The sequence below is a fragment of the Leptopilina boulardi genome, unplaced genomic scaffold (genome assembly GCF_019393585.1).
Source record: "Leptopilina boulardi isolate dan_hultmark-lab unplaced genomic scaffold, ZJU_Lbou_2.1 LbouV2_214, whole genome shotgun sequence".
Classification (NCBI taxonomy): Eukaryota; Metazoa; Arthropoda; class Insecta; order Hymenoptera; family Figitidae; genus Leptopilina; species Leptopilina boulardi.
Genome location: NW_026137768.1, coordinates 1,448,629 through 1,475,111, shown reverse-complemented (window position 1 = coordinate 1,475,111; position 26,483 = coordinate 1,448,629). Strand labels below are relative to the sequence as shown.

Below are 26,483 nucleotides of genomic sequence, written 5' to 3'. Positions count from 1 at the left end.
TTTGGAGATCATTTAAAAAATCCTGATTATTGGATGACCATTTTCGCAATTCGAAACCTCGCGTTTTTAAAGCTTTATTTACTTCTCGTTGTATATATTTTAATTCGTCCAATAAAGCCCGTGAGTATGTCATCGACAAAAAAATTATTTAAAATAATGCTACTTATTACCGGTAAGGATTCCTTAATATTTTGCGCTATTTCAATTAAACATCGAATTGCTAAGTAAGACGCAGGACCAGTACCGTAGGTAAGTGTATTTAGTTCGTAAACCTCCAGTGGTAAATCTGGGTGAAAACGCCATATAATACGTTGTAGAGGTTTCTGTGAATCGACAATTAACACTTGCCGGTACATTTTTGCAATGTCCGCTGTAATTACAAATTTATGTTTTCTAAACCGAAGCAAGATCTCGAATAAATCATTCAATATAGGAGGCCCCGATAAAAGAACATCATTCAATGACACGCCATTTGTTGTTGCCGATGAAGCATTATAAACAACACGAAGACTTGTTGTTATCGACGATGGCTTAACAACGGCATGATGCGGTATATAATAATTTACAACACTCGAATCACTATCATCAACCTTTGTCATATGACCTAACTCAATGTACTCCCTCATGAATTGATCATACTGAACCTTCAACTCTTTATTTTTTGCTAATTTACGTTCTAATGATAAAAAACGATTCATAGCAATTTCTTTAGACTCTCCAAGAATAATTTCTCGATCTGACTTGAATGGTAAGGTGACGACAAATTGACCATTGGAAGAAACACTAGTCGTGTCCTTGAAATGCCTTTCCATCGGACAATCGATAGAGATAGCAGATTTAGATTCAAGATAATTTTCCTCTATCTCCCAAAATTTTCGAACTTGATTATCGAGATCATTAGTTTTTGCAAAATGACAAAGTAATTTATTTTGTTCCTTATATGACGTTAAATTTCCCGATACAATCCATCCCAAGTGAGTTTTTTGCAGAGTAGGCAAATCGAAACCTAATTTAATTTGTCCTTGGCATAACAAATCCTAAAAAGAGATGCGCCTATTAATATATCGATTCGACTCGATTCAAAAAATTCAGGATCTGCTAAACGCAAATCCTCGGGAATATTTAAATTTTCTATGTCGAACGAAACTGCCGGAATACTTGTCGTAATGTTCGGTAGAACAAGACAAGATAATTTTGCTTTAAAACTATTCAACCTCGAACCAATTGTAAAAGTTACATGCTTAGATATGCGAGACTCTTCCTGACCAATGCCTGAAATATTTACGTGAACGAGTTTAGTTTTTAATTTAAGTTTTTTACATAAGTCTTCCGTTGCAAAGTTCGACTGTGATGCGGAATCCAATAGCGCACGACACTCATGAATATTACCCCCACTATCTCTAATCTTTACTAACGCTGTTGCCAATAATACCTGCCTTTTTTTTCCTATAGTAGCGCAAGCAGTAAGGGACGACAAAGCGGATATCTCAGAATTAGAAGATGACGGATTCTGGGTCTTTGAATCTGATAGTTTCTCCCAATGAAGAATAGTATTATGTTTCCTTGAACATTTTTGGCAATTAATTGGGTTTCTACAATCGCGGGTATTATGTCTTTTTTTTAAGCAATTAAGGCACAAATGCAATTTTCGCGCTTCATTAATTCGCGAACTTATTTCAAGTTTCAAAAAAGAACTACACGAATTTATAAAATGAGCCCCTTTACAAAAATGACAATAGCCCGAATCTGTAGTTAGAAATGTTTTGCTTGGTTGACGTGCTCGCGATGTGTTTACGGAAGGTTTTGTAATCATGGCCTTGGCATTATTATTCTTTATTCCTTGAAGTATTTGACAATGCTCGGATAAGAATTTCAACATTTCATTTAACGTTGGCAACACACCTTTAGGTTGAAACCCCTTCCAATCGCGTAGTGTGGTAGGATCTAGCTTTGACATAATTATATATATTATCATCATGTCCCACCCCTCCACAGGCACCCCGAGCACCCCCAAAGAGCGTATGTTTTTCTCAATTCCCGAATGAATTAATCGAATTCCTTGATAAGATTCGCGTTCTATATTCGGGATTTCAAAAATTGAGTCAATGTGACTATTTATAATAAGATTATTGTTTTCATATCGATCTTTAAGTAATGTCCACGCAATCTCATAATTCGTGTCCGTTGTCTCTAAAGACTGTATTTGCTCAGCGGCCTCGTCCGCTAAAGAGGATCGAAGATAATGAAACTTTTGTATATTTGATAAAGAGCTATTTTCATGGATTAATGATTTGTATGTATCTCGAAAAATCAACCACGATTCGTATGCTCCCGAGAACGTTGGTATATTAATAGTGGTCAATTTGACATGACTAGAGACTGTGTTTACTTCGTGATTAGAGCCATGACTCATTGAGTTATTTGTTTGTGACAAAACTTGATTTAATCTATCATTTCTATTTATTATTAAATTAGCCGAATCGATTATTGCGAAAAAGGAGTTTTCAAAATTTGTCAATTCTTCCATTGATTTCTCTTCATCATTTTCAATCTCAAAAATTTTTCCTTGAATTTCCATAAAAGAATCTAAAACACTATTAATTTTTATTGTTCTCGCTTTTAAGGTTTCAATATTATCGCTGTTTTTATATTTAGAAACAAAAGTCTCGAAACGCGTCAATGAGGACTTTATAGTTTTCCGTTTCTGCTTTAACGACTCCAAACTCATAATATCAACTTCCTCACCCATTTCATTTGGCATGATTTATTATATATTTATATATTTTTTTTTATTATTATTAAAAATTTTATTTTAATTCAAATAGAAGCGTTTTTTTTTTAATAAAAAGGAAATAAAGATCAACAATGAAAAAACTTAAAAAAAGGGATAAAATAATAATAAAAGGAAGCGCATTCACCTGGTATATGACGTGTGCGATGAATTTCACTCCAGGATGAAGTCCTCTTGCAGTTGATTGAGATAGAGCAGCAACCCAAATCATAGAACTCTTCTTTCGGGAAACGACTGGCTTGTAGCTACGTAAGATGAATGTTGAAGTAACCCCAGGTCCTGGACTTCTGCAGATTCCAATTTTTTAAAACTGGCCTGTAGACTTCTCAAATCGGAAACGAAATCCAATCAGTTCCTGGCTGGTATTCTCCAGTAGATGACTGGCTTCAATAAGTTAAATCTTCTCAGCTTCTCCAATATCGATCTCCAAGAGTTTCGATGTTGAGTTTTGACGAAACCGACAGACAGCAACAATGTTTAAGATAAATAATTGAATTGTAAAATTTCAATTTTTTGCGTAATTAATACTCAGGATCCATGGTGATAAGTGTGTAAAACTTTGCACAATATGGCGTCAAGCACATCGCGAGTAATTATATTACTTCCGGTATAATAATCATGAAGAATTTGCAGGATTTTAGAAATATATATTTTTGCCTTTAACGGTACATTGTAAATTGATTTAGGAAGTGAAATAAAGATAGTGTTTTTCACTTCGTTACTAAGAATATATATTTGAAACTTCTGTATAAAATTTGCGTCTGTTCGAATCGGTCGTCTTACAATATCTGCCTTACGAGAGGCTTCTCAAAATTCTTCCCACTTATATCCAAATTAAGAAGGGATACCCCTATGTCCCTTTATTCGCAAGTAACGAAAAGATGTGACGTACATATTCATTTATGCCGCGTATATTCAAAGTTCTTTCTAATTCTCAACAGAAATTCATTCACAAAGTAATTTTCAACGCCATCTACTGTTTAAAGCCCGTATCACAGCTCCCGCTGATGGTAATATACATATATGGTAACTCAACAACTGTATGCATTGTACACTTAAAACACTTATTATTGAGTAATTATATCTTAATTTATTGTTATTATTGTATAAATAAGACCTCTAAATGTCTATTAACCATTTCTAATAGTTATTTACAACATATTTCGTCGATTAACGACAATATTTTACAAGGAACCGAAACGTAACCGAATCGTAACCCAATTCGGTTACATATCGGTTTACCCAATCCGCCAGGGATTATTAAATGTTTCCTGCAAGTCGGCTTGCGTCTCAAATATACACTTATGAATCGAATAAATTACAATATCATCTGCGAAACCTATTCCTTTTCTGTTATCATTTTTTTTAATACCGTAAACGCTAAGTAAATCACAAGTATAAATATTAAAAAGTATCAGAGAGTTTACTGTTCCAAGTTGGAGACCGTCATTCAACGCATATGTCAATATACTTTTCACTTTTTCTGAGATGTATATATGAACATTTTTCTACCGTTTATCATATTCCAGATCATTCTTACCATGTGGTCTGGGAAGCGTCTCTTCAATAGTCGAAAAATCAAACCCTCGAACCAGACTGAATCGAATGCCTTTTCAAGGTCAATCAGGCAGGCGGGCGCAAACTTTCTCAAATTCAAGGCGTCACTAATATCCGAAGTGAATTTATTAATTGCATGTATAGTGGATGTCTTTCTGCGGAATCCAAACTGTTCAAAAGGGGACAGTTTGGTTTTCATTTGCTATTCTTGTTATATTTGTGTTTACGACACTCTCAAAATAACTTTGGTAGTTTTCCGATTTTTTGGGAAAAAACTATTGTTGAGAGCGTTATTGAACATAATTACTATAGATAATATTATATTATGTGGTAAATTTTTTAACGATATATTTAGAATCAAATCGATTCCAGTGGATTTATTATTATTTAGTTTATTTACTATTTTTTTAATTTTAGAAATGAACCAATAGGGTAGCTTTTTTACCACCTAGCTTATTTTTGTTAACGAAGTCGCTCACCGTCGATTTGACCGTTTTCTAGACCTTGACTGTTAGATGTTTTTGTTTTATTATTAATATCGGCCAAATGTTTTGCCAGCATATTGACCTTATCCCTTTTGTCCGAGATTAGTATGTTATTATCCACCATTAAAAATTTACTAACATCTACATTAGAATTTTGAATCAAATTTACGTTATTTGTTGGAATTCTAAAAGTTGGTATTGATAGACGATTGTTACTTCTAAATATTGGATTAATCTGTGGAAACGTATTTTCTGAGTCGTGTGGTTTTATTTTAGATATTCTCTTAAACCAGTACTCGTTGACCAATTTATTAAATTCCCTATAAAATTCCTTTTTTATTTTCTTTAGCGCTTCTTTATAGGGTTTCAATAATTCCTCATCCCAATGAAATCTATATGTTAACCTTTGTATTTCCGTTAATAATAATGTAGAAAGGTTAATGAAAAAGAATTCACAAATTAGTAATTAATTATAATAATTCAATATATCTTTATTCTGGGATAATTGAACAAGATTGCACAATATTCTATGATAACAGTAAATTGGAATCGCTATGTAGACTTCGCGTGTAGTTATATAAAAAGAGAATAGATCGATGGATCCTTCAATTAGGTTCGTGGTTGCGAAGGGCCCTGATTTGAGTGAGTCCTGTGTGACGGGCTAGGCCCAAGCATCCCCTGCCTGGACTCATCGTGCGCAACCTCTTTCGCACCATTCAATGCGCAACGCTTATTATAAAGAGGCGGAAAGAATTTGGAGTGACTAGTTCCGTCGATAACTCGGCATGCTCCCTGCCTCCGCCTCAGGTCTCCTTCATGTACCAAGCTGACCATATTTGGTATAAGAGACCTTCAACTTGGCATTTGGTCTTGACCTCCGCCACAGAATCCAATAAGTATTGGTGGATCATTCCTTTACAAGGACTTCTGAGACTCGATCCTGAATTCACAAGGCTCAATAGCTGGCTAACTTACCGATTATTCAGTGGCATCAAACGTGACCCACTTTTTGAGAATATCCAGCCTTGGTACGGTGAGCATCGAAACCCCTTTTTTGATTCGTCTGCTCATTGTCGATGGCACCCTTTGCTGCCTACCTCATTTCAGCCAGGTTGAGTTGATTCAAGGTGTTTTGGATTTCAGATAGCAGTCTAGAATCGGTTGACTTCGAGGTTTGAACCTTAATAACAACTGTGTAGGACTCATGCGACTCGTTCTATTTATTGTGCAGTTAATGGCACTTTGCACCTTTTTGACCTTTTCATTCTATCTATTCTCCGGTTTTGTCAGCGCAGATAGTTGGGAGGGAACTAAGGACAGTGCGATATAATCTTTCGCATTGTCCATTGGCACGTGGCGTTGCTACTGCGTTGAGCACGTGCTTGATCCCATATTCAGTACAAAAATCCGCAAAACGTTTTGATATAAACGCTGTGCCCTTGTCACTTATTATACGAGATGGTACGCCGAATATTCCAATTAGTTGACCGAATGCCCTTAAAACTCCCTTCACGGAAGCACTACGAGTAGGTTCGAGAATGTGAAACTTTGTGAAACCGTCAATAATAGAAAGCAATTGTGTAAGTATTGGTTGATCATTCCTTTACAAGGACTTCTGTTTACACTCTTTACAAATGGACTAATATGATCAATGTGCAATGTATGAAAGGGAATTGATATTTTCTCTATAGGATGTAAAAAACCCGGCTTTTTACCCGAAGTTGATTTGTAATATAAACAATTAAGACAGGCGTTAACATATTTTTTACGAATCTTTTTATTCCCTTAAACCAGTAATTTTTTCGCACCTTTTCAAGGGTTATCTCAAAGGCAAAGTGACCTTGATCATCATGGCATAATTTAACGATGTTAAATTTCGACATTTTTGGAACAAGCCATCTATTTCCCCCCTTAGTGGGCTGAAAAACTACCTCTCCCTTTAAGTCAAATTGCTAGAAGTATTGCTTTGTTTCCCGCTTTAATTCTCCGGAATTGAGAATTTTCGCAATTATCTCAATGTCTGGACCTTGAACTTGAGCGGCCTTAATCCATTCAACTACGATAATCTCTACCGAAAAACAATCAATCGGGTTAAGACTAAAATAATCTACGTAAGACGCCTGTGTACCCGGACGATAAACAATTACAAAATTGAAATCCTGCAGGTATATCCACCATCTTGTCACACGAAGTTGTATATCCTTTCTATTAACTGTAGCTCTGACAGCACTGCAATCGGTGACCACAGTAAACTTAATCCCTAACAGGTATACTCTAAAGGCATTCAATCCCTCAACCACTCCCAGTGTTTCCAGATCGTAGGAGTGATACCGCTGTTCCACAGGCGTCGTTTTACAGCTGTAATAAGCAACAACACGCTTCCCGTTTTCATGTTTTTGAATTAGTATCGCGTCAATACCTATTGCGCTAGCATCAGTGTGAACTTCAGTTTCGAGGTCCGGATCATAAATTGCCTATACAGGTTTAGTAGACAATTGCTCTTTTATGATCCTCAAAGCCTCTTATTCTTTTTCCCCCCAGACCCAAACAGCATTCTTTTGCAACAAAGTTAAGGGACTAACCTTTTGTGCAAAGTTAAGAATAAATTTACGGAAATAACCGGCTAATCCCAAAAACTGACGAACTTGCTTCATGTCCCTCGGGTCGGCCGCGTTTAGAACCGCTTGAACCTTGTGTTCCCCTGGTCTTACGCCTTTACTCGAAATTTCCCTTCCTAAATAATATCAATTTTGCTTTGGAAAAATCTGCACTTTTCAAGATTTAATGTTAGATTATTTTCCAAGAGCAGTTTCAAAACAACTTCTAAAATATCGAACGCCTCCTCAACATTCTTAGCGGAAATTAATACATCGTCGAAATATATTAATGCATGACCCTTTATGACCTTATTCATTATTATTTGGAACACCGCGCGTGCGTTAGTAAGGCCAAAAGCTACTCGCAGAAACTTCCAGTGACCATCGGGTGTAGAGATTGCAGTGTTTTTTACGGAATCCGAGTGCATCGGAATTTGATGGAACCCGGACTTTGAATCGAGTAGGATAAAAATAGATTTCCCGACCAGTTGATCAATATGATCGTCAATTACGGGTATAGGGTAATGAATACGTTTCGTGATGCGATTAACTCCTTTATAGTCAACCGCTAACCGTATTCGTCCACCCTTTTTCCTTACCGGTACAGCGGAACTTGAATAATCAGAATTACTGGCGCGGATCATTTTATTACGCTCAAGTTCCAGTGTTATATTCTTAACTTCTTTGCGTTCATCCTTAGCCATTCGATATGGTTTACTATAAATCGGCTCGTCTGAGATTAACTCGATTTTCATCTCTACGGCGGTAGTCACGCCTAATTCCTTCATTTCGAGAGCTATAGTTTTCCGATATTTATTTAGTAAATTGATTAGCCGATTTCTTTCGGACAAATTTATTCCCTCACAAATGACATCTGTTTTTTGTATAATCCTTGGCAAATCCGAATTTACCAGATTAACATCTAATTTTTCTTCGACGGACACATTTTTCTTTAAAGTAAAAGTGACTCCTTCAGGGTCCGTTATCGTGACCGTTCCCATTTTTGAAAGCAAATCACGCCCAACCAAAATTTCGGTTGAGAGTTCATTTTCAGGCACTATATAGACCCTTACCTTAAACGGTATATTGTCAACATGTATTTTTAATCTGGAGTAACCGAGACAACTATTATTGAGCATTCGCTACCTAAGTCAACAATGCAAGATCTTTCCTCTCTCTCTACCCCACACATCTTAAGAGGTTTATTTACTTTACTCCTACCCTCGACCTGCAATACACTTAAATTAGGGTCTTCGGTATTGTTGGTTAGTCATGCTGATTTTGTTTCCCTTTTTCCTTCTCTTCCGAGTTTTTTTTTTGTAACATGTATCTTCGTGTGGTCCGGAAATCCACAAAAATTACATTTTGGTTTATTACTGAGTGGACTCGCATTTTTAGTTTTGGGGCCGGACCGATTTTGATTTTCAAACATCTGACATTTGTTTCTTGTATAATCCTTGGCAGATCCGAATTTACCAGATTAACATCTAATTTTTCTTCTACGGGCACGTTTTTCTTTAAAGTAAAAGTGACTCCTTCAGGGTCCGTTATTGTGATCGTACCCGTTTTTGAAAGCAAATCACGCCCAATTTGAAGCTTGTAACAATGTCAAACTTTCCCTCGTTCCACTAGCTTACGTGCTGCCTGTGTTGGATCTACTTTACACCTGAGTTAGATATTTTATCTGAAATATTATTAAAACATTCACTAATTTGAATAAAACAAAACTTTGTTTGTTATAGATACCACAATATTGTAGAATTTGGGAAAAGTTTAAATCAAAAAACGAAAAACATGAAATCAATTGAGCCAGACTACAGATATAATTTAGGAGAAACATTATTAGCTGTGAATTCTGTTAAGCTTAGTACAATTGCTACAGGAATTGTTATTGTTACTGAGAGAGGTTTATACATATTTCATGATGTTAATTTATCTCTTAAGCATGCAAAGCGAATTTCATTTAATGTATTTTGTGTACATACCTACATTGTTGGTAAGTAAGTTACGTAATTAATTTTTTACTGTCATTTTGGACATTTAATGCTAACGCATAGTACGTGATTCCAGCGCAAAAGTACTTTTACACCCGCTTTTTTTTAATTAAACGGGAGCAAAATACTTCTCCGCTCACTTGCGTCTAGCAAAATAAGTAGATCTAATGTTAATTCCAAACATTTTAATCCTAACTTTGGTTTCAATTAACTTCCCAAATTTTTTACATTGTAATCAAAGAAATCCCCAAACAAAAACTTTTAAGTTCATACGTTAGTTATTACAAATTTTTAATAAATGATTAAATTTCCTAGAAACTTGCTCTCTAAATTTGAATCAGCGATAAGTATACCACTGGTACCAATCAGCGGATATACGCTGAAAAATCAGTGAAATTCCACTAATTCATCAGTGCATATAAGCTGATTAGAATCAGTGGTATACTTATAGCTGAGAATCAGCGTGATTCCGCTGATTCAAATTTAGTGAGTGTTATATGGGTTTTTCTGGAGTCGCTTAATACGAATGTGAAGTGGTCCTATAAAAATAGTATATTTTTACCCTTGAAGAAAGAAAATTAAGAGAACGTTATTCCAAAATGTTTTATCTTTTATATTATTTTTCAAGACTTTTATACATTTATTTTCTTGTACTCCAGCAAATGAAAACTATAATTCATTTGAATTGAAATGAATACATCCTGGGCTTCAGTGAATCCCGCTTAGCTACAAATTTGAATTGGAGCTATGTTGCAATTCTCTTGAATTCGACAAAGCTGTATTCAACTTCCAAACTCTCTATTCATACTAATTCAATGAACAAATTTTTTAGCTTTAATCTTTTTCAATTCGTCAGCACAAATTCAATAGACAAATTGGTCATTTTGTTCGAATTCTCAACCAATAAAAACTCATTGGTACGAATTGAATTGAAAATACAAAGGGCTTCACTGAATCTTGCTTATAGCGAGATGTACAAAATAAAAATAAAATTTTGTTATTTTAGAACCTGATGGTAAATTACTGTCTGTGTTAGTCACGGAGTCAAAATCAATAAAAGTATATGAAAACTTATCACTAAAGTGGTCAGCCGAAGTATCTTTTACACCTGTAGCAGTTGCAATTGTCCGGTCACAGGTAATAAATAAAAATCTTTTTTATAAGGTGTTTATTTTTTAATTTGTACGCAGTCTTTACTAAACATTGAAAGCGCAAATGGCAAATTCTAATCAGATGGTCCATACAACTTTTACTTTAGTCGACTCATGCTGCTTTGCAAGATTTATGTTAATTAAGCTATTTAATAATATAATTTTTTAGGATATTAAAGGTCTAATAGTAATGTTATCAGAAGATGGAAATTTAGAATTAGGATATTTAGGTTCTCATCCATCACTTAATATTGCTCCATCTATTAATCGTAAGCGATACAACTATGTGGATGCAGAGAAACAACTTCTACATCTGCGTACAGAAATTAAAAATTGTCTCCTTCATGGTATGTAAAGTTAAAATCATTTTAATGATTTTATGAGTTTACAGTAAAAATTTAAGGGGACATTCCAGTTCAAAATGGGAAAAAAGGAAGGCTTTTTTAAGATGTATTTCTAAATAAACCATGACATTTATTCAGAAATTTTTGTTTAATGTTATAAATAACTTATTGAAGAATATGAAAAAAAATTTTCACTTGTAGTCCAAGATGGCGGCGATATACAACATTTTCAAAAAATTGTGGGATTTTAATTTAGAGTGTACTTAAATATTCGGGGCCTTCCGTTTAATTGATCCAGACCTGTAATTTTTGCGCATGCGTTGAGTCGGAATGTTGAAATGTGTGTGTGCGAACAGTTAGTCACGTTTTCACGTCGTTTTGATACACATTGTAATAATTGTTTTCTCTAAATGTAATAAATTAAATTAATACTCCTCTAAATCCCTGTGTCTACTCTCAATTTCCTACAAATTGGGGGCTCGTAGCAGGATTTGAACGGACATAAAATGAGTCGAAAACGTGAAATTTAACGACACGAATAAAAAGAAAAAACTACGACGAAAAAACGACGAAAGGCAAACCACGCCGACGACGAGAAAAAAGTGTACGACGCTAACGATGAAATAAAACGAGATAATTACGAGTGAATTTAAAATAATACGGTGATTAAATAAAGAAGTGCTAAAATGGAAAATCTTGCCCAAATAGTGCATGTAAAGAATAAACTCAAAACGGCATCGAGGCCTGAGATTCTCGCGTTGCATAGACTTTTGTTCGAGGAAGATGGCGACCGCGGTAATCGGCAGCGTCTGAGCGAATTCACTGGTTTCGTATTTGGAATTGATTCGGAGGAATATCGAGCAAAAATGGATTACGCTGTTAGATTGGGAATAGGTGATCTCATTTCGATATATAATGTTCTTGGGTTAGATTACACGGGAAATAAAGAGCAATTGCGCGAAAGAATTATTTTGGGACTGATGGATCTAAATTCATTAGTGTTAGTGAACAATGAGGGTGACGAAGAGGAAGTGAATGATGGTGGGGAGAACGGTGATGGTGGGAACGAGATTCAAGGTGGGAACGGGAGAAACGCTGAAAACGGAGAAAAAGCCGTGAACGGAGGAAACGGTGATGTCGAACGAGAACAATCTGACGAGAACGAAGAATCGGAAGGAGAGTTAAGTGACGAAGGTGCAAGTGTAAGAAGAGTGAGGGAAAATAATTCTCAAGTGAAGTTTATGCTTGGATATAAAGATATCGAGGATTCAATCAGACCATTTAGTGGTAGTGACTCGTACCCTGTCGAAAGATTCGTTGCTGATTTTGAGGATTCGGCCGAAATGTTTGGTTGGGGAGATTTGCAAAAAGTGGTTTTCGCCAAAAAGTCTTTACGCGGTATAGCAAAATTATTTATGCAAGGGGAAAATTCTATCAAGTCGTGGAAGCAGTTTAAAACGGCCCTGTTGGAAGAGTTCTCAACTAAAATCAGTAGTGCTCAACTACATAAAATGATGGAAAAGCGTAAAATCAAAAAAGATGAATCAGTGTACGAATACTTTTTATCAATGAAAGAACTCGCTGGAAGAGGCTCGATAGATGATAAAGCGTTATTCGAGTATACGATCGATGGGATTAACGACGATGTAAACAACAAAACAGTTCTGTTTGGGGCAAAGACTGTCAAGGATTTCAAAGAAAAGTTAAAAGTTTACGACAAAATTCGAAAAGGTGCTCAAGAGAAAATCAACAAGTTCGAGAAACCTAAAGACGATTCGACGAAGGCTCCAGCTGTTCTGAAGAAGACGACATCGAAAGAAGATACGAAGACGAAAGGCGGCTCGAAAGGCGACGTGGTACGTTGTTTCAACTGCGGAGACATCGGGCATCATTCTCGAGAGTGCTCACAAAAGGATCGCGGCAGAAAGTGCTTCAACTGCAATGAATTTGGACACGTATCAGCGGCGTGCAAAGCGGAGCGACGAAAAAGTAAACCCACGGTAAAAACGTCAGCTGATATCAATCTGGTTTTAACGCCGAATAAGGGCGGTGTGCTCAAAGAGGTAAATATCGATAATTTTAAATGTACTGCTCTTGTTGATACGGGGAGTCCAGTTACTCTGGTGCGTGAACGTGTTTTTACTCAATTGGACTCTCAGAAACTGATTAAATCAAGACAATTGTTTAGTGGTTTTGGTAAAGGGGAATCATCTACTTTGGGGTATTTTCAGGCAATTGTGTTTATAGATGACGAAGATTATCCGCTAACATTGTATGTTGTTTCAGATGATGCAATGAATGATGATGTTGTTATTGGTCGAGACATTTTGCAATTTGCCGAGCTTGTAGTTAATGATACGTGTACGATTATTTAAAAAAATTCCGATTTTATTTTTAGCTTACATTGAAATTCCGGAAGAAGTCAAATCAGACTTAACTGAGATTCCCGATCCAATTATTCGTAAAAAAGTCAAATGTCTTATCGAAAATTATACACTGAATAAAATCAAGACAACAGACATTAAGTTGTCTATTACGTTAACTGACGAAACACCGATTAGTTCGAAACCACACAGATTATCCATTGAAGAAAAAAAAAGTAGTAGGGAATCAGGTTAACACGTGGTTAGAAGACAATGTAATCGAACCTTGTAGTGAGGAATTCGCGAGTAGTGTCATCAAAAAGGACACATTTCCGCCAAGAGAACCGAAGATCTGATCAAAGCAGCTTATTTTATCCCAGACGTTAAATCGAAAATCGAGAAGTCAATTGCGAATTGTTTAGTGTGTATTCTTGCCAATAAAAAGCAGGGAAAGCAAGAAGGATTTCTTCATCCGCTGACGAAGCCAGATATTCCTCTACACACTTATCACGCTGATCACCTGGGTGCACTTGAATCTACGAGTAAAAAATACAATCACATCTTCGCCGTAATTGATTCCTACACGAAATTTGTTTGGTTATATCCTACCAAATCCACGACCACGCGAGAAGTTATTTCGAAAATATGGATTTACAGAAAAACACGTTTGGAAATCCTTGTCAAATAATTACGGACAAATGGACCGCATTCACATCGCTCGAGTTTAAACAGTATTGTGAAGAAGAGGGCATCAAGCACTCAACGATCACCACGGGACTTCCAAGGGCGAATGGTCAAATCGAAAGGATCAATAGAACAATCATTCCAGTCCTGACGAAATTATCGATTAATGATCCGACAAAATGGTATTTGCACGTGAGTCGATTGCAACAAACCTTGAATTCCACTTATCAGAGAAGCATCAACACCACTCCGATCGAATTGTTAATAGGAGTAAAGATGAGGACCAAAGAAGACTTGTTGCTGACTTTAATGCTTGAAGAAGCATTTAAATCTCAATTTATTAACGATCGTGATGAACTTCGAGAAAAAGCCAAGCAGCAAATTTTGAAAACTCAAGAAGAGAACCGCAAAACCTACAATCTTCGACGTCGCGCACCGAATAAATACAAGTTGAACGACATTGTAGCAATTAAGCGAACACAGATGGGTCCGGGTAGGAAACTGCGAGCGAAATTTTTAGGGCCTTATCAGATCGAAAAAGTAAAATACAATGATACGTACGATGTTAAGCGAATTGTACCAGGAGATGGACCAACGAATACTAGTACATGCGCTGAGTTCATGAAACCGTGGATTTTTGCGAAATAATCATCCGGGTCGAATGATTTGCAGGATGGCCGATTGTGGAATTTTAATTTAGAGTGTACTTAAATATTCGGGGCTTTCCGTTTAATTGATCCAGACCTGTAATTTTTGCGCATGCGTTGAGTCGGAAATTTTGGAATGTGTGTGCGAACAGTTAGTCACGTTTTCACGTCGTTTTGATACACATTGTAATAATTATTTTCTCTAAATGTAATAAATTAAACTAATACTCCTCTAAATCCCTGTGTCTACTCTCAATTTCCTACAAAATGTTCACTTTTTCATTTTGGGGATCGATTCCGAGATTTCTACAACAGATAGAGACATAAAATAAAAAACATTTTCCTCGTCAGATATTTCTCTATGGATGGAACCTCAAAAACTGGAAAATTTCGTTTTCCCCTTTTTTCTATAACAAAAATTCTGAATAAAACCATGTGTTTTCTTCAAGTTTTGGAAAAACGTACCCTAAAAAAAGAAGAGGACGAAAATTCCATTTTTTTAGGTTCCATTCATAGAGAAATATCTAACAAAGAAAATGTTTTTATTTTATGTCTCTATCTGTTGTAGAAATCGCGGAATCGATCCCCCCATGAAAAATAAACATTTTTGAAAATGTTGTACATCGCCGCCATCTTGGACTTTTTTTCACATTTTTTTTATATTCTTCAATAAGTTATTTATAACATATAAACAAAAATTTCTGAATAAGTGTCATGGTTTATTTAGAAATACATCTTAAAAAAGCCTTCCTTTTTCCCCAATTTGAACTGGAATGTCCCCTTAACATGCTTGACTAAATTAAAATTATTTAAAATTTATTTATCTTACAAATAGTTTGCAAGTATAAAGATATAATATTCTGATAAGATATGTTGATATAAAATGAATATCTTAAGCTTAACTCGTTGTAACTAAATGTTTTATTTACATTTCAGGTAATAGTTCAAGTACCAGTGCATCTTTAGATAGTTGTTTAAAGTTTAGTATTGATATTAAAAAAAATTATGATACTTCTAACAGAAAGGTTTTAAAAATAAATAATAAAGAAAAAGAGTCAGAATTTAACATTGTTATGAATCTGTATTCTGATATCGTTATTAACAATATCCAATTGTATATTGAAGTTTTTAAGCCGTGGTATTTACAACAAGATAACTTAGCCTTAATGTCTTTAAGTAAGTAATTCAAAGTATAGTTAAATAATATTTACAGTATAACAAGTGTTGTTCATGAGTGCCTTAGGTTTGCCTATAATTTTATTTTTATTCTTTCAGGTGGACAGTTCAATTCTAAAATACCTCTTGATTTAGAAAGCAATGCAATGATATTATCACCTGAAGTGGATATTACAATAACATATGAAATCGATCAATTTGATATATATATTTTGAAGGCTGCCTATTTACTGGATTTAAAGGCTATATGGAATATCTGTCACCAACAAGTTCTAGGAAAATTCAATACAGCAATTCAGCTAGGTTCATCCGGTCGAGAACTGTGTGCTAAAATTCTAAACGGTAATTCATATTATTAAATAGTTATTATCATTATTTAAGATGTGTTGCGACTGCTTTCTCAGCCACCGACGCTTGGGTAGTTTATCACACTTGTAGCAAGCTTGCTACATGCATTGCAATCTTGCGACATCAAAAAAAATGTAAATAGGGCGGTGACTACCACGTATGAGCCACAAAAAAAGGAAGCCCTTTTGAATACTATCGGAGGTGACTCTAGCAAACAGGTATTGACCGCGTAGGTGCCCACACAGCACCCAAAATTCCCTGACACTTGACAGAACCTCATACGGCGAGGTTAGGAAACTTCAGTGGCAAGGTTCATACAAGTTTGTGTCGATGTTTAAATGTCCACATGAGAAGAATATTTACACGAAACTTTGAGGAAATATTACACTGTAAATATTCACGTGCAATCTTCAGTTAATGTTGTGTCAATATTCACCTATACTTATATTAGTAAATGAAATTTTTATAACTTGTATAATCGATGCAAATTGTTGTTTTTAATATACTTTTGAATAAATCTTTTCTTTTAATTACATTTATATTAAAAATAAATAATAATAAAATAAAGAAAGATAAAAAAAGTTTTCCTTATTAAAATTATGATTAAATTAATTTAATTGAATTTAATTAAAAAACAACAATTTGCATCGACTATACAATTTTAATTTATCTCATTAAACAATCTTCAAAAATTCAATTGTTAAAAAAATGACAACATAGAAACTATATAACTTATTAATTAATTAATTTTTCTATTTACAATTGAAAAAGAGAATTTTTAAAAAGGAGAAAGTATGAATGCTGCCACCTACCATGCAAAGTCGGCGGCTCAACTTCTTTATCGACTATCAATTTAGATGTCACTAGAAAATTCCCTAGCCTGTCAAACTCACTTACGCGAACATTTTACACTTTAAACTTTATTTATTTAATAATAACACGTTAATTTATCACAAATACAGCACAAATCTATCACTAAATACTTTTATTATTCAATTCAATTACACTTTTCCACAGTTTCCACTCAGTTTCTACACAATTTTCACTCCAACTAAATGTTTAACCAATGTGTAACGAATGTACAACGAATTCAGCGTACATTCCGATTTCGAGATCCGCCAGGGAAGTTTCAGGGAATTTTGGGTGCTGTGTTGGTGATATTTAAAATCAAGAGACAGTGTTACTGTAATTGTGGCTCTCATTTGTTATTCAAAGTTTCTGAAAACCAAGTAAAAGACGCCTTTTACTAGGAACAGGTCCGTCAATTTGTCAACATTAGTCTACCCAGCAATGCAGAAACTCCAGCTGCTTTCTCTGCTGCTCTTCTGATATGTTCCCAGCAAGTCATTTTAGCGTCAACCATTACTCCAACGTAATAATAATAATAATAAAAATAATTTTTTTTATATAAGGAGGAAACGTGGAAATGCTATTACGTATGGTGTGGGACTCGGGCCTAACTTGCCCCATACCCACTAAAACCGCAGGAACAGTTTCCCCTGAAAAACCCCCTCTTTCTTTGCATAACCAAGACCACCGGCATCCGCTTGTGCATTACTTCAGGGGTTCGGTATATAGCAAATTTAGGCCGTACTTCGACTCATATTTTTCTCTTTTTAAATGCTTGGATTTTTTAATTTCTCTTTGTCGGCCATTCAGCTTCGTCGTTCGGTTAATAAATAATTAAAATGATATTTTTTGGTCATTTTTTGTTAAAATAATAAATGTAAATAAAACGTCGATAGTTAAGTAAAGACCTTAACAGTAATAGTTAAAAATTTATTAAAAATTAATTAAGTTCCATGTCCTCTTTTTTGCGTTGTAAAATGTTTTCAGCATTGTAAGAAATGCTGCAAATACAAATTGTAAGACCTTATTCCATTTTTGTAGACTCTGCAGCATCTTCTGGATTAGATTTTCTGGCGTAAAATACTAAAATACCGTTACTTCTCTTTAGATCTTCTCTTTCTACATTTCATCTTTCACAATGAAAAAATGTATGCTCTAACAACCGGCGCTGGTTACTTTACCCATTTTAAAAAGATATGCTCGTAAGAGACATCAAGTTTATAACAGAATAAAGCGATACAGACCTTCAACTAGTAGAACTTTTATTAGGTCGAAAAATCAGAGCAGCACCGAAAAAAATTTTCGTATGCACAAAAAAGAATCAGAACAATAGTTGAATCCTACACCAATTATTGCATAGCGCGTTGTTGTGATATTGGGACAAATATTTAAATAAGGACGTTTACGGTGCAGGGGAGGAATACCACAGTGCCGGCGCTGCTGGAAGTAAGGAAGTTGGCTTCCCAGCGTCGAAATTCAGTGACAAAATTGCTGCAGTATTGGACATCTTGGGTACTGCAGCATCCAATGCCACAAGCAGGATGGACTATGGAGGAATCCAGTTACTTAAGGATTTCCAAGTCCGTTTGGAAAGACTTGGAAGTAGAAGAGGAAGCGCTTTAAGCGTTTCTAGTGTCAGCAGCGAAAGAAGTTTGATTCCATTTGACGTGGGAGGTAAAAAGGTGGAGAGGCAGCGCGACGAGCCTTCTGAGTGTGTGAAGTACCAATAGCGGAAGTTCCGTCTTCAGCCCGATTCACTCTGAGGTGGATGATAAGGCGATCCTCGAGGATCAAGAAGCCTGTTTAAAGCATAGAAAGGAGGAGGCGGAGTGTCTCATTAAGATTGAGGAGGAGGTTAAAAAGATGCTGAAGTCTTGCGACATTCAGAGGTATGTGAATAGGACGGTAAAGGATGGTCTCAAAATCATCCAGGTCCTCTTAAGTGAAGCAAAGGCTGATAAGTCGGATTATGCAGGCCTCGGACCCACGCCACTATTTTTATATTTTTCAGTTGATGCCACTACTATTTTCAAAAAAATACCACTAATGACACTTTTTTTGTAAAAAAGTCTTCTCAAGGCACTATTTTCTAATCAGATGTTCAATAAGTCAGTAAATGTACTTGTTGCAAAGACGGTAGGAAGTATGGTTATCTACTTTGTATACCAAGAGTTGAAAAGATTTGTATTTTGGACGTTATTCGGGGGTTTTAGGGGTCGCTGATTAAGAATCTGAAGTCAGTTTTTCGAAATTCAAAAAGGCGGATCCAATATGGAGGACGAATTTTTAAAAAATTGTTGGATTTTTATGAATCTTGATACCGAGGGTTTTTCGTGGTCGCTAATTGAGAATTTGAAGTCAGATTTTTATTATTATAAAAATCTGATTTCAAATTCTGGGGGTGGGCGGTTGATACCGAGGGTTTTTTGTGGTCGCTGATTGAAAAATTGAAGTCAGCTTTTTATAATTATAAAAATCTGACTTTAAATTCGCAATCAGCGACCACAAAAAACCGTCGGTATCAAGTTTCATAAAAGTCAAACAATTTTTTAAAAATTTGTCCTCCATATTGGATCCGCCATTTTTAATTTTGAAAAACTGACTTCAGATTTTTAATCAGCGACTCCAAAAACCCACGAGTAACAATTTTCAAGCCGATCAGAATGATTTTTATTTTTTCGTCCGCCATATTGGATCTGCCATTTTGAAAAGCTAACTTCAGATTCGTAATGAACCCCCAAGTAACAAATTCCATAAAAATCCAACAGTTTTTAAAAAAATTTCTAAAAAATAATTAATTTTCAAACAATCTGTCCGCCATTTTGGATCTTCCATTTTGAATTTTCAAAATCTGATTTCAGATTCGTAATCTGCGACCTCAAAAACCCCTAAATACCTAGTTTCATATAAATCCATTAATTTAAAAAAAATCGTATACCATCAAAAATGTGATATGTTTTTTGACGTTAGAAAGAAACGTACACATGCAGTAGCAAAACGGACTTCAGATTCGTGTTCAGCGGCCCAAAATACATGGGGGTAGGGTACTTTGATCTCCCAACCTGGGCAATTTTTTTTGTGTGGCTGTGCAATTGACTGCAATGTAAAGATATTTGGCATACAATAAATTCATTTTTAACTGTAATCGACAAATTTTATTCCATTCGGGGAAATGTCCATTTTATGGATTCGGAAAGAAGATCATTGGCAAAATGGTTGTCGAAAAATGTACATTCGCGTAAATAATAGGGAACGGTCTAGTAATTGTCTATTTTTCACACAAGTTGCACAATATACTATTCCTAAGTCATGCTATTGGTTCTTCCGTTAAATAATTACCCTTGAATCCATCAATAAAACTAATATCAATTTAAAATCTTTTTTAGATTGCATCGGTGACTATCCTCGTGATGAAATTGCTAAATCTGTGAGCATGCAACTTCTTCAACAAGAACATTTTGTGACAATAAATTGCAATTTATTACTCAATCAAATTGACATCAGCTCTAACAATGAATTGATGATGCTATTTTTCACAAGCCATTTTTTCAATAAAATATTAGAAAAATTAAGTAGAAATCTTGGTATACCTATCGAACCTTCTAAAATATATTTTCTTATGGAATATCTACAGATTTATTGTGTAGCACGTCACAATATGCAAAAAACTAAGGTAAAATTTTTGTTTTAGTTGTATTTTGTCTTTCATTTATAATATTCTTACTAAAAGTGAAAATAATTCACTTCAGTTTAATAGAAAAATAATAAAATCGAATTCTGGTACAAAAGTAAAAATTTTTCTGTTCTACTTTTAATTAAAATTTCAAACATTCTAGATAAATGATTCAAAGTATTTAATTATGTTATGAAAATACTAGTAGTCAAACCTATATAATTATATATGTATATAAAATTTAATATATTTTCTAATTAAAAGCGGTATTATCTTTCTAGAATGAAATTACTTTATTGATGCATCAATTACGGAGTATTGTTAAGAAAACAATGCAAGTGAAAGATCGAAATCATCATTCATCAACAAATACAAAATTAATATTATGTTATAAAATGATCTGTCAATCAATAATACAACAAATTGGCCTCTTTGCGAAATATGAAGAGGTGAGGGAAATTTATTATTTATATATCAATTTACTATTTTCAAATTTTCAGTATCATAAAAGTTCTAATTTCTAACGAACAGTTAGTGCTACCTTCATGGAAATATAACATAAATATTTTTTCAATAAAAAAATATTTTACTTATTTAAATATCATCATCGTTATTTCATTAATTATATATTCAAGCTAGGAATTGCATTAAATAGTTTGGGAATATTCTTCGTGTAGAATTCTTTCATACTATTTGGGATTAAGTTTTAAGTTAAAATTAACATATTTTAAATATAATTATCCTATTAATATTTGTTATACCTATTAATTTCAATTTATTCTATTTATTTGAGAATTGTAATTTGATAATGACTAAAGATGTTCAATTTTCTGTGAAATTTTGTATGTCTATACTATATAAACCTTACTGAAAATTCATATATAAGATCTTACATGGGATCGTATATAGGATCGTATTAAAAAACCCATATGACATCCCAGGTTGATTATAGGAAATTTCAATATAGATGTAAATCATCATAGTTCCATGATCATCATAGTTCGACTTACGCCGCCAGAGGGTGATAATTCTTTCTCTCACAGTTAAGATCAGTCTTGAATACTATAAAAGCTGAGACTCTAACTCAGAAGGTGTATTGCAATGCACAAATTTTTTTCTTTTCAGAAGAATTGCAGTAATATTATTTGATTTTTAATTTTTGAAAACTGACGTTTGCATAAAGCATCCAACTGAAAATTTCCATATGAATCCACATAAATTCCTATGTAGAATCACAAATGCAAATTCCTACATAAATTCATACTCAAAATCGTGTCCCAATTTTACATACGGTTTTTTTAATGAATTTTCATATGGATTCCTATAATTAACCTGGGATTTCATATGGGTTTTTTTAATAGTATTCCATATAGGATCCCATGTAAGATCTTATATAGAAATTTTTAGTAGGGTTTTTTTGCTATCATTTTTAAAAGGAAACAATAGTTTTGTACAAAAGAAAAAGAAAAAACAACATTTTTGCTATACCTACAACAAATGTTTGAAAACTTTTTTTAAATCGTTAAGAGAAAAATAGTATATTGTGCATCAAGGGAAGAAAGTTGTTCTGTTACGAGTGAAGTTAGTTGCCCGAGGCCTCGGCGCGCGCCGAGGCCAAGGGCGGCATATCTTCACGAGTCAAACAGAACAATTCTTCCCGTGATACACACGATATTTTTCATCACAGATGAGTGAATATGCTTACTTTCCGAAGGTGTAGAGTAAGAAGAAAGGGCTGTTAGCAAGGGGTGGTAAATAAATATCAACAAATATAATCCACAAATATGAAAAGATACGCAGATCGTCACAGAACTACTGACAAGCAGACAAACAGAATGAATGGCGGGGGGGTTCGGGGGGGCTTGCCCCCCCGACGGAATCCAGGGGCGAAGCCCCGGTCGGGGGTTCGGGGGGCGAAGCCCCCTGACCCCAAAGAAACGGAGCTCAAAAGATTAATTACTTTGCTAATTATAAATAAACTTTCTTACAATTTAAAAAACACGCTGTTGCGAATAGCCAAGTGTGAGAATTTTTTGGGGGGCGAAGCCCCCCTGAACGAAATCGCGTACATGGCGGGAAATAATTTATTATAGATTTTAACATTTTCTGAGAATGAACAAAATTTTTCTTAGTTATAATTTATTAATTTTACATATTTATTATAATTTGAATTAAAAATGATATATTTGAACCTGAATATTTAAACATTAATTTTTGGATAAGTTTAAAATTTAATTCTTTTTTTGGACATCGGGAATCGTAAAAGTGCCAACCGATCCAATATTAATGTTGTAAATCGTTTGGTTTACAAATTTTTTTGTTGGGGAATTGAGATTCTCTTCTGTCTTTGAATCCTTCGATGTTGATGCGTTACCATCATCGCTTGCGGAAGATTTGCAATTCCTCTTCTTGGAATTGGAATTTATGCCTTGCATAATTTCTCGTGATCGCTTTCTCTTGTTACCGATGGAATCATCGATATAACCTTGAGCAACTTGATCCGACTTCCAACCACCGTGATTTTTTATGGAGAGCATATCGGCTCCACGTTCGGCAAGCATTGTCGTTGACGATCTTCGGAAACTGTGCCCAGTGTACGACTCAGGTTCTTCTAAACCTAAGTAACGAGCAATTTTTTGCGGCATATGGCCAATCTTATTTTTGCCAATAACCTGCTGAGTACACCGGCCTTTCTGATAATTTAGAAAGAATCTTGAGGTTTTCACATCCTTTGGTCGCAGATCCATATATTTTTTTACGAGCTGATAATCCTCAGATTCAATAACAAACGATCTTGGACGATGTGTTTTCGTATCCGGTATTTTTATTAAAAATGAAGATCCAATGTCTTTTACGTCATCTACGATAAGATTGCAAAGCTCTCCACCTCTGCATGCTCCACATACACCAATGATCAAAACGACCTAAATGCAAAAAAGATAATTAATTTCTTAATTTACGCATTTTCAACCCGTTGACATAACAAGTTACAGAAACAAGTATTTCAAATCAAAATTATGTTTATTGGATTAATAAAAATCAGTACTTCATTTAAAAGTTAAACAAAAAAATAAAAAATTTTTTCACATATTTTTTAAACAAAATATTATTGAACAAAAACCAAGAAACATAATATTAAAGATTATACTTGTACTATGTAATAAAACGAGATTTTAGTTTGAGATTATGTTATGGTGTTAAATCTCCTTAATTAAATATTTATAGATTTTATTTATATACAATTAATGTAATGTAAGTTTACTTACTTTTATGTCTAAATATTCTGTGTCATCAGCTTCCTTCAAAAATTGTTCAATTTGATCAGACGTCAAAACTTCACTTTTTTTGGGATTGTAACCTGTATTTTTTTCTTCAAAAATGCTAATAGTTGTTTGTAGTTTTTGATGTCAATATTTTTTTTCTTATTAATCGTCGTTTTAAGCATTGAGTAAATTGACCAAAGTGTGCTAGGCTTGTATTTCTCTCCCAATTGGTGAAAATATGAGAGTAAAACTGCTTCCGCAAATGATTGCGTTCCTTGTTTTTCTTGCCACGTTACAAATGTGTCATAGGTCGCTTCATATTTTACTCGCGACTTGTCAGGAAGCGATTCTTGAATCGCAAGATTCGCTTCTTCAATCAAGTGAATCGGAATTTCACCGTCCGTCATAATTGCACTCTTTTGTTTACATACACGACATATGAAAATGAAATGGCTGATTGTACTGATCATACCACCCTGAACGTAGCTGCATTTAACAAGTTGATGTGAGGTTAAGTAATGTATTCTGTTAGATGGCGCCACTTATTACTAACAATCACCTGTTTTATAGGGAAGAAAGTTTTTTCTTCCCTGTCCCTAGGGAGAAAAGTGAAATAAAACGATCTGTGCGCATGCGCGAAAATTGTTTTCTACCTCTTGGGTTGCTAAAAGCCACTTTCTTCTTGCTCTACAGCTTCAGAAAGTAAGCCAATTCATGCATGTGTGATGAAAAAAAATTATATTATTGCTTATTATCGCATGATATAGCAGTTAGATTGTATTTTTGAGTTTAGTTATAAGTAGAATGGTAGAATGTAAATAGAAAAATTGTCATTATCGAAAATCAGATACCACATTCTATTGTTCCAGGAGTGCAGTATTGCTGCTGACAGCTTTTACTCCACACTACGGATAATATTAAACTTGTTAAGGATAAACACACCTACTGATATGTGGTCCAAATTGGATTCAGCAGTATGCTTTCCTCTTCAAGCTGATAATAGTGCAGTAAGTTATCATATTCAACTTAAACCGGAACTTATATTTATGCATCGTTTTGAGCTTCTGTCGAAAAAATACAAGTTGGCAATACTAAGGACCGTACAAACTGTATGTTTTCTTTTCGTCGACATTTTTTTAAAACAAAACACTTCAATTTGTACCACGCTTAAGTTTTTATTTCTGAGCATCGCATAAATTCAAGTTGCTTAAATACAAGTTTCGGTGTACAAGTCCGTCAGAGGGTTACCTGACGATGTTTATAAAAAATAGTACATTATTTTGTAAAAAGAGGACAAAAGAGGACAGACGATTATAAAAAAAGAGTATAAAAGGAGGACATTAAAAAATGGGCCTTTTATTATCACAGAAAAAAAGGTGGGTAAAAAGTTGTAAAGATAAGAGGATAAAAGTCGTTAGGATACAGGGTAAAGGATAAATTTGTGATGGATAAAAATGTTACTAAAATATTACTAGAAAAATGGATGTCATATTTGAGTAAACTGTCTAATTTTAATAAAATCATTAGTAATTTTACACTTAACTTATTAAATCCACAAATATTATGTAAATAACTAATTGCACGTGGAAATATTTTGCCTATAATTATTGTCTATTAATAAAAAAATCTTTGACTAATATAACTGACAGCTAACGACAGTGCGTAAATAATCAGAACTGGGAACTTACAACTCAACGTCTGTGTTGCACGAAAGCAGAGTTGGGTAGTAATTGAATTTTTTGTGCATATTAGGCTGTGTCAGTTCATCGAGATATTTCGAGTTCAAGATATGACGACAGAGGCCTGGAAGGACAACAAACAGACGACACAATGTTATTCTTACGGGGAAGAAAATTTTTTTCCACTTTCATCAATTGATTCCGATTCTGGACGTTGTGCTGTTCAGATCGGACATTTTGTTTGTTTTTTTGATTTTGTTTAAACTTTTTGCTTTTTTCTGTTTTTGCATTTTTTTATGTTATTTTTGAGGGAATGTCCCTCTAGATGCTTTTAATATACTTTTTGTTTTTGAAGTGCTTTTGCTTTAACTTACCTCATTTCTTTGAAGCGTCATAGAACAGTGATCAATTTTAAATCCATCTGTATTTAACAGATTAAATATGAATCGCTTTTAATAATAAATTTTTAAGCGTTCAGGGAATAATTTTTCTCTTGTTCTTTGCTTATTTTACTATTTTACAAAACTTTTGAGCACGTGGTTACATAACCTTAAAGGGCCTTTTGGTTAACCTCAAAATTTTGTGGAGTCAATTAAGGAACACTGTATGCTGTCTATTGAGGGTTTTACTGATGCTTTTCTCTTCTGTATCTGGATTACATCATTTTATACCTTGCTGCATTATGAGGATTATTGGCCATAAATTAAATTGGATTAATGCATTAACTTCTGCATTCCTGTCATGAGGACTGCTGTTTGGCTGCTTGCTTTTCCTTCCTGCGTCCGCATGATTTGGTCTGCTTCTCAAATTTAACCTTTTTTCCTTTTTTTCAAATTTTATTAAATACATTGTAAAGATTCTAGTTTTGAGTTACGCATTCAT

General features: G+C 34.3%; 1 protein-coding gene across 1 annotated transcript in view; it reads left to right on the top strand.

Annotated features, from left to right (window-relative positions):
- The window catches only part of LOC127279116 (protein PTHB1), a 55,399-nt gene that overhangs the window by 18,388 nt on the left and 10,528 nt on the right, over positions 1 to 26,483 (top strand). Inside the window, exons 4-11 of the mRNA XM_051301259.1 lie at positions 9,173 to 9,426; positions 10,431 to 10,561; positions 10,745 to 10,922; positions 15,550 to 15,789; positions 15,889 to 16,131; positions 20,373 to 20,659; positions 20,941 to 21,108; positions 24,792 to 24,929. Coding sequence (XP_051157216.1) covers positions 9,173 to 9,426; positions 10,431 to 10,561; positions 10,745 to 10,922; positions 15,550 to 15,789; positions 15,889 to 16,131; positions 20,373 to 20,659; positions 20,941 to 21,108; positions 24,792 to 24,929 — 1,639 coding nt within the window. The remainder of the gene's footprint in view (positions 1 to 9,172; positions 9,427 to 10,430; positions 10,562 to 10,744; positions 10,923 to 15,549; positions 15,790 to 15,888; positions 16,132 to 20,372; positions 20,660 to 20,940; positions 21,109 to 24,791; positions 24,930 to 26,483) is intronic.